At 30.8% G+C, this 14,202-nt stretch overlaps 1 protein-coding gene and 1 non-coding gene across 5 annotated transcripts; both read left to right on the top strand.

Moving 5' to 3' along the window:
- Positions 1–889: 889 nt before the first annotated feature.
- LOC130801407 (U5 spliceosomal RNA) lies at positions 890–1,005 on the top strand. Its single transcript, XR_009039585.1, has one exon. It is a non-coding gene; the product is annotated as a U5 spliceosomal RNA (small nuclear RNA).
- A 5,198-nt stretch (positions 1,006–6,203) lies between these two features.
- Positions 6,204–13,676, top strand: LOC130815805 (uncharacterized). 4 transcript variants are annotated; one of them, XR_009042633.1, is made up of 5 exons: positions 6,221–6,877; positions 8,361–8,508; positions 10,279–11,138; positions 11,228–11,993; positions 13,239–13,676. XR_009042633.1 is itself a non-coding variant. In XM_057682286.1 (3 exons), exon 3 carries the CDS (start codon positions 10,564–10,566, stop codon positions 11,110–11,112), a length of 549 nt encoding a protein of 182 aa, XP_057538269.1. In that variant the 5' UTR covers positions 6,204–6,877; positions 8,361–8,736; positions 10,279–10,563; the 3' UTR covers positions 11,113–11,221. The 4 variants fall into 4 exon arrangements, 1 of the variants encoding a protein (XP_057538269.1); XR_009042632.1 differs by having other exon boundaries at positions 6,242–6,877; positions 8,361–8,736; XM_057682286.1 differs by lacking the exons at positions 11,228–11,993; positions 13,239–13,676 and having other exon boundaries at positions 6,204–6,877; positions 8,361–8,736; positions 10,279–11,221.
- Positions 13,677–14,202: the final 526 nt, after the last annotated feature.

The raw sequence follows: 14,202 nt of genomic DNA, 5'->3' as shown, positions 1-14,202 counted from the left end.
TATATATATATATATATATATATATATATATATATATATATATGTACGTACATATTATATTATATATATATATACGAGCGAGAGTTTATTATTACAAAGAGATTAATGTTGATTATCTGTGATTATCATTGGATTAATCACTGTTATTACATTGTAATATTATTGCATTATTATAAGGATTAAACGGAAAAAGAAAAAAAAAAAAAAAAAGAGACTTATTGCTGCGGTTTTAGGCCTGACCGCAGCAAATAATGCCACACTAATTGCTGCGGTTTTTCCCCCTGACCGCAGCAAATAACACCGATTATTTGTTGCGGTTTTAGCCTATGACCGCAGCAAATAATGCCCTTATTTGCTGCGGTTTCGGAACCGCAGCATTTAAAGTAGGATATTTGCTGCTATCACTATTGCTGGGGGCCAAAACCGCAGCAAATAATGGCAAAAAAACCGCAGCAAACGAGGTTTTTTCCACTAGTGCCTGCTAACCTGATCTGAAACCGACTCGAAATTAGCGGGTTTGGGTTCAGATTTTTGACCCAATTAATTAAATGGGCCAACCCGACCTGATCTGTTTATTAAATGGGTTAGGTTCAGGTTGAATATTTAAACCCGAAAATAACCTGTTTAACCCATTTATTAAATTTAAGACGGATCAACATTTGCCAAATACTTCGTAAAACTAAGATAATACCAATTACCATGTATTGAGGGATTTGTCAGCTGAAGATGACTTTCAATAAGAAAGGAAGTTGTCCCACATCGGCTAAGGGATTTGTCAGCTGAAGATGACTTTCAATAACAAAGGAAGTTGTCCCACATCGGCTATGAAAGATACTAATAAAAGAAAAATCCTTTAAATCACTTCCACAGATCTCATACCAACTTACGCAGCCACGCCACGAGCACAAAGCGAACTATTCTTTCGCCTTTTACTAAAGAATACCGTGTACTCGCTGCATTATGTGGCATACGTTTTTTTTTGGAGGAAGCCTTTAATTAAGGTTAAATGGGTCAAATGACCTGAAATATATGAATTTAATGACCTAAAAAAAAAAAGTAGGTTAAATGGGTCATTAGCAGGTTGATCCGATCTGCTACAGATCAGGTCGGGGTTTCAATTTTTGACCCATTAATTAAATGGGTCAGGTTTAGGTTAAGGGTTTATTGACCCATTTATATATGATCCGAACCTGAAAATGACCCAACCCGACGTGTTTGACACCCGTATCTGCTATATCTGATAAAACAATCGGTAATTATTTTTTGTAAGTAAATGAGCATACATCAATTAAAAACTGACTATTAACTTATTTCGATATTGACCCGATCAATAGTTATCCGTAACCGATAACTACTCGAAAAATAAAGCTCGAACCCGATCTGTACCCGAAAAAATCGAACCAATTAGTAATGGATGACAACCCGAGACCGATTGACACTCGACACGAACTTCAACCGACACCGAACTGATGCTAACCCGATAGTTTGAATAACCGATCTCTAACCGAACCGTGACTAATCGAATCGACCCGAGTGTGACCCGTTGTAACACACAGCCGAAAAATAACCGATCCGAAAAGCAACCGAACCGAATAACACCCGTCTGAAACCGACCCGATCAACCGAATGAACACCTCTACATATTACTAATATATTGCTATATAAAACATAATCATAAAATTATGCATTAAACAATATGGAGTAGATTATAAGTAATTACATAAAATAATAGAAAATTTCAACACATAAAAATTAACATATAACTTTATTTATATATGTATATATTATAAACTTGTCAAACATACGTGCTAAAATTAACATTTGAAATTTATTTTATTTACTAAAATAATAATGTGTAATCCATTTAATTATGTAATTTTTTAGTATAGCCATGTAACTAATATATAGGATTATCTATGTAAAACTATTTCAAAATTATTTTCTTTTCTTAATTAATTACAAAATTATTTAAATAAAAATTATTTTTTATATAAATAATTAATATGTTATCCAATAATTATCCATTGTAATTAAAAAATATTACATATCTTTATTGATTATATATGGTAAAAAATTAGTAAATAAGCTATATTTTTAAAAGCTTTTGTAACTAATCAATTAAACAAATTTAATCAGAAAGATATTACATGATATGCCAAAAAATATTTTCCTGATAAGAACATAAAAAGAGCGGAAAAAATTTTATCGTAAAGTCGAAATGTGTCATAATCGTTTCTTCATTAGTATATTGTAAGATAGATGGATTATTTTTTAAAAAAATTAATTTTTCACATAAATAATTAATATGTTATCCGATAATCATCTATTTTAAATAAAAGATACTACATATATTTATTGATTGCGTATGGTAAAAAATTAGTAAATCAGATATATTTCTAAAAGATTTTATAACTAAATCAATTAAACAAATCTAATCTGAAAGATATTACATGATATGCTAAACAATATTTTCCTAATAAGAACATGAAAATAGCGGGAAAAATTTTATTATATAGTCAACATGTATCCTAATCGTTTCTTCGTTAGTATATTGTATAAATAGATAATGTGATTCATAAATTATTATATAGGACTACTATTTTGCTAGGTTCATCATATAACTAATATAAATCTACCAAATTAAAATATCCGGATATTTATTTTTAGCATCTTCAATGAGCTTTTGATATATTAATAACATCTTCAATATTATTTTGAGCTCAAATTAATTAAATATAATCATCATAATACTCTTGAAGTCGCAAACTAGTCTTGATCTAGTCAATCAAATAACACAAATTAGAGAGACCATCTCTAATTAGGTTGACCCATTATATATTTTTTAAAATAATGTAAGTAGGCATTAAAAACGATGTAAGTAAACATTTAAAATATTAAAAGTAGGCATTAAGGATAATGTATATAGGCACTAAGAATACGGTTAATAGGCATTAATTTTTAATTGGTTGGGTTTAAGATACGTCTATCAAACTTGAGCAGTATCTCCTACTACTAATTATAAGTTTAGTAATTATCCTCCTTTAATGATTGAGAAATGCAAAAGGGGAAGTTGCTGCTGGGTACACATCGTGAGAATGAATCTCCATACCCCATCCCTTGATGTCTCAAAATCATTAGACCCTACCAATCACTGATTTATTGGGAAATTATACACAAAAACCCCTCAACAAACAACAAAAGAGTTATTAGAGTCGCTGAGTGGTTTTGACAAATCAACAACTTGGGTATTGCATTTAAGTCATACATAAGTGGTAACATACAGGCTGCATTATTGTTAAATATCTCGTGCGATCCTCGTCCCCATTTGTCTTTTCTTCATAAAGCATTTAGATAGTTATTAGTAAATAAGGGTACCAATGGGCGACAATACAGCTCCTATTTAGACATTTTTATCGCCAATTATATTATGATTTTTCAATATTAATTATTTTCACACTTTTACAATTATTGTTAAATATTTTTTTTTGCTTGTAATATCATATCATATAATCTATTAATTTTGATGTCTAATAATAAGTGGTAAACTTAGGATGTGCTATTTGTCATTTTTTGATTGGATTTAAAATGTTTACATTGCAATAACTCTTTATTTAAGGAAATAATTAATATTATATCAATTAAATATTTACACAATTTAATAATATCCGTTTATAATACTGTAAATCAAAATAAAAATGAAAACAAATAAACTAATATTTAAAAATCATTCAATCACAATGTTTCAACTACCATAAGTATGACAAATCCTTTTACATATACCAATATCAAATCTTTTTTCCAATTACAATTCTGCATTTAAGGAAAAAATCTAAAAGTTATTATAATTAATTTGCATTTGAGAAAAAATATGTATTATTACTGTTAATTAATTAATATAAGAATTTTAAAGAGTTAAATTGTTTCAATAAAACATTTTATATGTAAGCAAGGATTTATTTTTAAAAAATATATTAATTTAGTTTGTTAAATGATGTTTGAATTAGGTTAAATTTTAATTAGGTGATAATTAAAATCAAATAAATTTATTTGAATCAATTGAAAATATATTTAATTGAAGAAACCATCAAAAATATATTTTAGTATAATTTTAGAGTTAAATTAGTTTAAATATTTTAGTAAGTTGTATTGTTTTCCAAAGTAATTATTTTATTAAAATATATAGTATTTGCATACTTTTCTTAAACAAAAGAGTATATTTTTCTTGCATCATTCTTTGAAAATTTAATTTATATATATCTACATACTAAACTACGTGCATTGCACAGGATTTTAAGCTAATATAAAATAAATACAATACAAATTACAAATGAGACTAATTTGTAGTCCTCTAGTAAATCGCAATGAATCTCCTTGTTATGTAATCACTAAGTTGTAGTTCTCCTTAAAGATTGGTTTCTAACAATATGTATCACTCGGAAATTTGATGCTTTGTTGTACGCGTATGAAAACTTTGTTGTTGTGATATTTCTTCCACAAACGTACTTTGAATTATATTTGAAATCCAAAGTGAAACAAAAAGCAACATTAAGTCTCTTAGTATAGAGATAATAGAATGAAACAATAATTATGTGTTTTGTAGATTATAAAAATAGAATCAGAAATAAACAAAAAGTTTATAATTTTTTTTGATTGTTCATAAACAAAAGAGAAAAACAAGAATATTGTATTTTTAAGAGAAGATAGAAAATCGGAAAATGGATATATGAATTATGTTTTCCCCACACGCAACTTCCTTTATATATAATAGAGTTTTTCTGCTTTCAGTAACATCAATACATTAACAAACGAATTTTTAACCAGTGATTATGAAAGTAAAAACCTTTCAAAAGCAAAGTAACCACCAATTCATCTCTTAGAGAAAAACGGCGATGTTTAACCAGTGATTATGAAACTAAAAACCTTTCAAGTAGTCACTTAAGCACCGACTCGGCTTTTCCGTAACAACAAGTCGACATTTTATTCTACAAACATACTGAACCAATAGGGAAAACCGACGAGTAAGCTTTTTCAAGTAACGAGTCACCATTTTCCTCTGTATGCGTTTTTCTTTTCCGTTTTGTTTGCATCCCTTTGGACTTTAGTTTTAATACTAGCTCATATTTCCCACTTTATATATAGCACGTTCATTGTTCATGGTATGTAGCTGGGGACTTATATATATATATATATATATATATATATATATATATATATATATATATATATATATATATATATATATATATATATATATATATATATATACACGCTAAATGTTCAATAATCCTTCCCATTTAGAATATATTAGAACCTTTTTCAAGGAACTAAGAGTCCTAATAATCAAATGTAACTACTAAAATATAAATAGGATATAATATAGAGATCGATACATTCGATTAAATTAGGTGGTCGTGTTTTGCTAGAAACCAACTTTGATTTGTATATTAATTAGATTAGTATACTGCTATTATGATCGGGTCCTATAAGGTCACACATATAAGTTACCAATTGGATAAAACAGTACCAATTGCATAAGATATTTTTTTAACTATTTAGTGTAGGAGTTATTAGTATGAATTGATGATATTTTCTAATTGGGAATCAAAACACGAAGTTAATTCATTTTGATTATTACATATAAGTGTTATAAGTAACTAGGGTGTTCATTCGGGTGATCGGGTCGGTTTTGCATGGGTGTCATTCGATTCGGTTGTATTTCGAATCGGTTATTTTTTGGCTGTGTGTTATAACGGGTCACACTCGGGTCGAGTCGGTTAGTCACGGTTCGGTTGGAGATCGGTTATTCAAGCTATCGGGTTAGCATCAGTTGAAGTTCGTGTCGAGTGTCAATCGGTCTCAGGTTGTCATCGGTTATTAATTGGTTCGGTTTTGTCGGGTACAGATTGGGTTCGGGTTTTTTTTTAATAGAATTTGGCTACATATTATTAATTACTATTGATCGAATCAATATCAGTCATTTTTTAATTGATGACAAGATTCCCTTTACTTAAAGCAAAATAGTTAAAATGCAAATCAATTAATAACTATTATTACTTTGTTACTTTTACTTGTTTGACCAGAAATTAAAATTATAATGTTCTATCAATTTTCATCTAATTCGATTAAAAGTAGTTAAATAAACATTAACCATTGAATATTAACTCTAAACATATGAAACCATGTATTTATAAAATTTAATTTATTAAAATATCTAACACTTTATTAGATTAACTAAAAAGATTATTGAATATGTGTCTATCATACTTCTATGTTAAAGTTTGGTTCAGGTTTACAGCAGTTCGATCTAAAATTCGTTCGGGTTAAGTCAATTTTAGCCGGATCGGTTTCGAGCATGATTCGAGTCAGATATGACTCGGGTCGATCATTATTAGGTTCGGGTAATCTCAGTTAACGGTTATTTGTCGGTTACAAAAGTCGGTTACAGCTCGGGTTCAGCTTTTCCATTTTCGATTGTCAACCGGTTCGGGTACAATTTCGTTTCGGATACTGTCAGTTCGATAAACCTAAAAAAGAACCACATTTTCGGATCGGTTTACTTTCGGTTTCGGTTCGGATTTTCGAGTCGGGTCACTTTTAAACAGCTCTCTATGTAACCATCAAATGGGTATATGAAGAGGTGTTGCATTTGTGTATAAATAGATGCACTTTGCTCATCATTTTCATAAGCTTGTGTACTATTTCTCTCTACCTTTCTCCACCTTAAAAGTAATAAAATTATTAGTATTTCTTATTTCGTACTAGCATAGATGGTGATCGAATTAGTGCTTGTGGACCAATACTAGAGGAACAACACTTGACGTTCTAATCTCATTTGGTGATGTTACATACCCGATTATGTGGAATGCACGCATCGAGGGTATGACTTTTATACATACTTTATATTTATAAATATATGCATGAGAACTTGTTTTAGATTTAAAGAAATATGTTTCTTGAAATTTCGCTTAACGCATCTATATTCCTACAGTGATATAAGTTAGCCTTTTGCATATTTTAATATGAAAATATTTATTATTTTGATTCAATTAGGGGAGGTTAAAATGTGAATTATAATTCCATAATTAAAATAGGATTTTAATTAGTTTGGATTGAAATTTTATATAATTAAAAATGGTTTTTAATTATTATAAGTACTCATTATTTTAAATTATATGATAATAAAAAATAATGACTTGAGTCATTTTGATGTATTGGACACTTAACATAATTCAACAAAATATGAAATAAAAAAAAAGAAAAAAAAAAGAAACCGAAACACAGTAGCATTATTTCATGACATTTGTTTTTCCCCAAATTGAATATCTTCATTCACAAGTTTGATTTTGCTATAATTATTGTTCGAAAATTTGCTTTTATTGGTTGAATTGCACTACCCAACAAGTAGATTGTTGTTCAATTGAGTAATTTGAACCCAAAAATGCAATTTCATTTTCGTTTTTCAAACCCTAGATTTTTCCCTAATTTGATTGAATTCATGAACTTTGTGAAATTTCATTATTAATCATTTCTAAACCATAATTATATGATAGTTATATGTTTTTCCCTTATTTTTGAATTATACTTTGAACATTTGATGATCGAATTTTCATTTCAAAGTTGCGAAAAACTTTATCAAAACACCCACTTTGGCGGCTCGCGTGACTCAAGCCACAGTAGCTGGTGTAGTTTGGGTGGTTGGCGCGTGGTTAGGGACCGTCTTGGGTCTTTTCCGGTGGTCTTAGTTGATGTTGCTTTTGGTGGCAGCCATGGAAGGCTTTTACTGTTATAAGAAAGGATAAGGGAAGAGGGAAGGGGAAGGGAAGGGTAGGGTAGGGAAAGGGAACGCGGGTCAGTTGGGTTTACTGGGCTTAAGGCCCGTTTCTGGCTGATTTAAGTGTTCGGTTTTAATTTTTTTTTTAACTCATAATCAATCCTATGCAATTATAAAGCAATTAATTTTGAATTAATTTCCACTTTTAGTTAGTAATTGAATAAAATGATTATAGTGGGTTTTCTTTTTTTGTTTTAATTTGGGCATTAATTTGGGAATTTTGACCAATTAAAAGATTCTTATGTTTTAATTTTATTAATTTGATTAATTTAAATTAAATGGTTAATGCTTTTAAAATTTTTAATTGCATATATATTTATTTGATTTCATGCTTTAATTTGTTTATTGCATGTGCTTTATATAATTATGTGGTCGTATAATATTTGATATTATACATTGCGGTGACTTGTATGGCCCAAATATTAGAATAAAGGTTTACGATCTGTGTATCGGTTATTTTGTTGTAATTTTAATATGATGTGTGTGTCGTTGGTATTTTTGTAATTTATTATTTAAATTTTAATTTCAGAATTACTTGTAATATTCATGAAGACAAGGTCCAAGATTATCAAGAATGGAGAATCATGATGCTTTAAGCACGGAGCCATACTAGGATCACATTTATTATCTGCATTTTATTATTTGCTTTTAATAAAGGTGTTCATTCGGGTAATCAGGTCGGTTTCGGATGGGTGTCATTCAATTTGGTTGTATTTCGGATCGGTTATATTTCGTATGCGTGTTGCGACGGGTCATACTCGAGTAGGGTCGGTTAGTCACGGTTCGATTGAAGATCAGTTATTCAAGCTATCGGGTTAGCATCAGTTTGGTGTCGGTTGAAGTACGTGTCGAGTTTCAATCGGTCTCGGGTTGTCATCGGTTAATAATTGGTTCGATTTTACCAGGTACAGATCGGGTTCGGGTATTTTTCAAGTAGAATTCGGCTACGATCTGCGAATTACTAATTACTATTGATCGAGTCAGTATCAGATTAAGTTGTTAGTCATTTTTTAATTGATGATAAGGTTCCTTTACTTAAAGCAAAACAGTGAAAATGCAAATTAATTAGTGATCATTATATATTGTTACTTTTACTTGTTTGACCGGAAATTAAAATTATAAAGTTCTTTCAATTTTCATATAATTCGATTAAAAGTAGTTAAATAAACATTGACCATTGATTATTAACTCTAAATATATGAAACCATGTATTTATAAAATTTATTTTATTAAAATATTTATGACTTTATTAGAATAATTAATAAGATGATTGAATATGAGTCAATCATACTTCTATGTAAAAAATTGGTTCAGGTTTACAGCAATTCGATCTAAACTTCGTTCGGGTTAAGTCGATTTTAGCCGGATCGAGTTCGGTTTTGAGCATGATTCGGGTCGGATATGACTCGGGTCGGTCATTATTAAGTTCGGGTAATTTCTGTTAACAGTTACGTGTTAGTTAGAATAATCGGTTATAGCTCGGGTTCGGTTTTCCCATTTTCGGTTGTCAACCGGTTCGGGTATAGCTTTGGGTCGGTTAATGTCGGTTCGATAAAGCTAAAAAGGAACACATTTGCGGGTCGGTTTACTTTCAGTTTCGGATCGAATTTTCGGGTCGGGTCACTTTTGAATAGCTGTAGCTTTTAATATGCTTTGCTATATGTTTATGTTGTTAATTTATTTACGTGTTCAATTTTAAATAAACCAACATAGAATATATAGGTCCCTAAATAATACTCCCTCCTATTCGCTTTACTTGTCCCATTTAGTTTTTCAACACTATTCATTAATCCCCCTTATTATGTTATTTGTTCTTAATCTATAAGTTACAACATAGTCATATGGGATCTTGTTTAATTCGTCTTATTGTAAATTTTATTAATATTAATTTTTTATAATTTTTACTTAAGCACAATTAGAGATATTTAAAATTGAAAATGTACATTGGCGAATATGCAAAAACCAAATGGGACATGTAAAGAGAATAGGAGGGAATATTGAGTTATGCTTTTCCAAAATAAAACATCTATAGAAGCCTTTATCATTAGTGATAGGTTCCCAAGCAGGGTGTTGCTAATTGATTTAGGAAGACAGAGTAAATTTGGGAAATTTACATGTTTATTTGCTTATGCTCAACAAAATCATCAAAAAGTGTTGGGTTTTGAAGTAAAGTATAGGATGTAGATAATGTGTTATATATCTCATATCAACCAAGAATTACAAGAGTTGTAATTAGTAAAAGAGTTTACTTACCTTGATAAAATAATATTAAGGGACAAGTTCGCTTACGATTATTTTAAATAGGATCTTGGAATCACTTAATTCATAAGGGACAATTTAAAAATGAACAAAGTGTTTTATGGCTTTTATTAATTTTAAAATTGTTTAAAATAAATTAAAGCTATATTTTGATAACGTGTTGAATTTTGCATGCCTTTATATTGTAGATTTCATGTCTAGTACCAACAACGCTTCACTTATCAATTTGCGTTCAATCCTTGAGAAGGATAAACTGAACGGGAAAATTTTCCTTGATTGGTAAAGGAACTTAAGAATTGTTCTAAGGTTCGAAGGAAGAGAGAATGTTCTCAAAACCCCTATCCCATCCCTAACTGTTAATTTAACTGATGAGGAGAAAGCAACTCATAACGCTATCTTTTACAGAACGGTAATTATTACTTATCATATGTTAGCTTTCATGGACTCATGCCTTCAAAAGAGGTTTAAGGAAAATGGATGCTTACAATATCATCTCGCAATTAAAAACCATGTTTCGATTGCAAGCTAGAGTTGAGAGGTATGAGACTCTTAAGGCTATTCATGAGTGTGAGTTAGAGGCAGGGAAGCAAGTGGGAGAACATGTCTTCAAGATGATTGGTCATTTTGCAAACATGGAAAGACTAGGCTTTCCTTGTAGCCAAGAGTTGGCTATTGACATCATACTGCATTCTCTTCATGGTGGGTTCAAGACTTTTAGGTTGAACTTTCACATGAATGGAGTTGAAAAAAGTCTTGCTGAGTTACATGGGATGCTCATTACTGCTAAGCAGAATATCCAAGTTGAACCTAAGAAGGAAGTTCTCATGGTTCAAAAGGGAAAAGGGTTTAAGAAGGCCGGGACTGGCAAGAAGAAGCAACAAAAGGGCAAACAAGTTGTTCTTTCCAAAGCTTCTAATAAGCCAAAGGCTGTTGCAAAGCCAAAGGTGGCTGTGAATAACAAATGCTTTTATTGGGACAAGATCGGTCATTGGAAGAGGAATTTCCCCCAAGTACTTGAATGATAAGAAGACTGGTGCTTCTACTTCAGGTATCTATGTTATAGAAGTTAATTATGCAAGTACAACTTCATGGGTATTTGATACTTGTTGTGGTTCTCACATTTGTACAAATTTGTAGGGACTAACAAGGAGTAGGAAACTAGCAAAAGGAGAAGTAGAATTATGCGTTGCAAACAGTGCAAAAGTCTCAAATGCAGCACGTGGAACTTATAGTCTAGTTTTACCTTATGGATTCATATTAGTACTAAATAAATGTTATTGTAACATTTGGGAAATTAATATTTTAAGACGAGTAAGTTTAAGAGAATTATCAGTGCGAGAATGATCTTAAATACACATGACATGAAACATTCTTAATTTAATTTCTTCCCTCTTTTCCTTTTTGTTTTATTTTTATTTTGATTAAAATACCCAAAACCCTTTCCCCAAACCCTTTAATTCACTCATTACCAAAAACCATACAGCAATTCCCCCTTTCTTCCTCTGATTTCACGCATCATCCTTTCCCATTTTCCCTTTGGGTGTTCTAAAGATCACCAACAATATTCTATTATCCTTGAATTTGAGTTGAACAATTATTCTTCTCCCTCATTCGTTTGCCTGGATTCTTAAAGAACAACAAACCTTATTGCTTTTCCTTCTCTGAATCTTGTTCGAAAATGAAAAATAAAAACAACCTAATTGCCTAATTTGATATTCGAAAAAAAAATCAGTCACTCACCTTCCTTGTTTCATACAGAAATACAGTGATTCCCTCCAATTACTCACTGATTTTCTTGAAGAACGAAACGCAGCCTTGATTTCTTGTTGCTTGCCTGAATTAGTGATTACAACTCCATAGTTTCAATAGCGGAATCCTAATTTCTTGCTGCCACCAAACAGAGGTAAATCCTCCTTGATCTTTATTTCTTTTTTCTTTTCCTTAATATTTATGTTCTCATTCATTAAAAGATTAGTTTGATTGGCATATTTTCACTTGCATATCCCTTTACCATGTATTAAGCCCTAAATATTGATGAATCTTAGAATTTTTATAAATTAATTAGATGAGTTCTTGATTTAGAAATTTATGGGAAATGTGTTATTAGTAAGTTATGTGATGATGAGAATTTAAGTATGGATTATAATTTGTAGGAGACTACTCTAATGTCTTGGTTTTGATTAGTTAGTTTTCTTGGATATGTTGATTAATTGAAAGATGCGGATCTTGTAGTAAAAACTAGAATAGTGAAAATGAAGACCTTGGAATATATTGTTGGAAATCATTGGTTGATTGGATAAATTAGCTGTGTCTTCTAATTGGCTAGTTTGTTATTCTTGTTTTGGTTTCTTGGATTCTTTTAAATATTCTTGGTTTTGAGTTTAGAAGAGCAAAGTAGTGTTTTGAATTGGAAATACAAAGGGAGTTGTGGAGATGTATGATCTTTACAAGAGTATAAGCTAGTCTAAAGCATCGTTATATTTTGATGATATATTGGGGGTTGGAGTTAGAATCCTGCGCAATCTTTGAAATTACAAATATTAGAATAGAAGATGGAACTAAGATGCGGTCTTAGGAGGAGATGCAATGAGCTATATGAACCTAGTTTGTAGTATCGAATGCTTTGTTGTGATGTTATGTTTGTTTGCTCAGGAGGCGACATTATCGAGGAGCCCTTCTAGTGATCGCGGAGTACCAGACTTAGCTTCTTGAAGTGTTCTTTTTGTTGAGTAGTAGCAATCCCTTAAAGAGTCTGATCAGACTACATTCTTTAAAATAAATTTTTTTTTACCAAAGCTCTTTTGAGATTGGAAATTTTTGAGACAAATGTTGTTGTGAATGCTTATGCTGATATTATGATATGGTCAATGGATCGGGCTTGCGAGCTGGTCATTGACGGAGTTGAGGAACATTGTTACCTGCTCCCTGTTTTGATGCGAATTGTCATTGAGATATTGACTAGCTTTACCCGTGAGTGACATAGCCTTAGAGCTATGGATGTTCCTCTCAACTAGACTCCATGTGCGCACATAGATCTAGGGAACTGAGGTTGCTTTTAAACCTATGATTTGATTTACTGTGATTTGTTTTTTTGGGTTGTTACTTCTCATTCAGTTTTATCTGACCTGTTGTTGTTTCCAACTTTTAGCTTGTTTGCAGATCGGTACCGGTCGAGAAGGATGGGTTAGCGAAGGTGATTAGAGGTTCTAAGGATGTTTATTGAGCTGAGCACGTAGGAATTTGTAGATTTGTATTAGGATTTTGGATAAATGTATATTAGATTTGGTTTTGTTCATTATATTTGACTCAAAGTGAATTGTATGATTATCTTGTGTATTAGTTAGAAGTTGGTTTTGGAATTTAGCTGAGTTAGTCACGTTGAAGAGCTTGTGACCCCTTTGCTTGAGTTTTGGAAGTGTGATTTCAGTTTCTTGGGAAACGAACCCAGTGATGACCCTATTTACCCAGTCAACGGTAAGTCGGGTTGTTACAGTTATTATGTTTCAAGTATTAATAAAAACATCATTTCTATTCATGAGTTGGATAAGGAAGGATATTCATTTACAATAAAGAATGGTTGTTTATATATTTATTTGAATGATATGTTTTATGCCAGTGCTAATAGTTCTAATAGATTATACTTACTTAATAAAGAGAATAATCAAACCTATTTATGCCGTTGTCGTTTAGGCCATATAAACTCAAATCGCATTTAGAAGTTACATCAAGATGGACTTCTACCATCTTTTGATTATGAATCATTTGATTTTTTGAATCTTGTTTAATGGGAAAAATGACAAGATCACCCTTTATTGGAAAAGGTGAAAGAACAAGTGTGAACTCTTAGGCCTAATACATACAGATGTATGTTGACCTATGAGTACAAAAGCTAGAGGTGTTTACAATTACTTCATAACCTTCACTGATAATTTAAGCAGATATAGTTATATTTACTTAACAAAACATAAGTTGGAATCATTTGAAATGTTCAAAGAGTTCCATAGATAAGTTGAGAACCAACTTGGTAAGACAATAAAAACATTACGATCAGATCGTGGAGGTGAATGTTTAAGCCAAAATTTTATTGATCATTTGAAAAGTTGTAGGATTCT

Source organism: Amaranthus tricolor, chromosome 1 (genome assembly GCF_026212465.1).
Source record: "Amaranthus tricolor cultivar Red isolate AtriRed21 chromosome 1, ASM2621246v1, whole genome shotgun sequence".
Classification (NCBI taxonomy): domain Eukaryota; kingdom Viridiplantae; phylum Streptophyta; class Magnoliopsida; order Caryophyllales; family Amaranthaceae; genus Amaranthus; species Amaranthus tricolor.
Note: the sequence above shows the minus strand (reverse complement) of the source record. Positions and strands in the feature narration are given on the sequence as shown.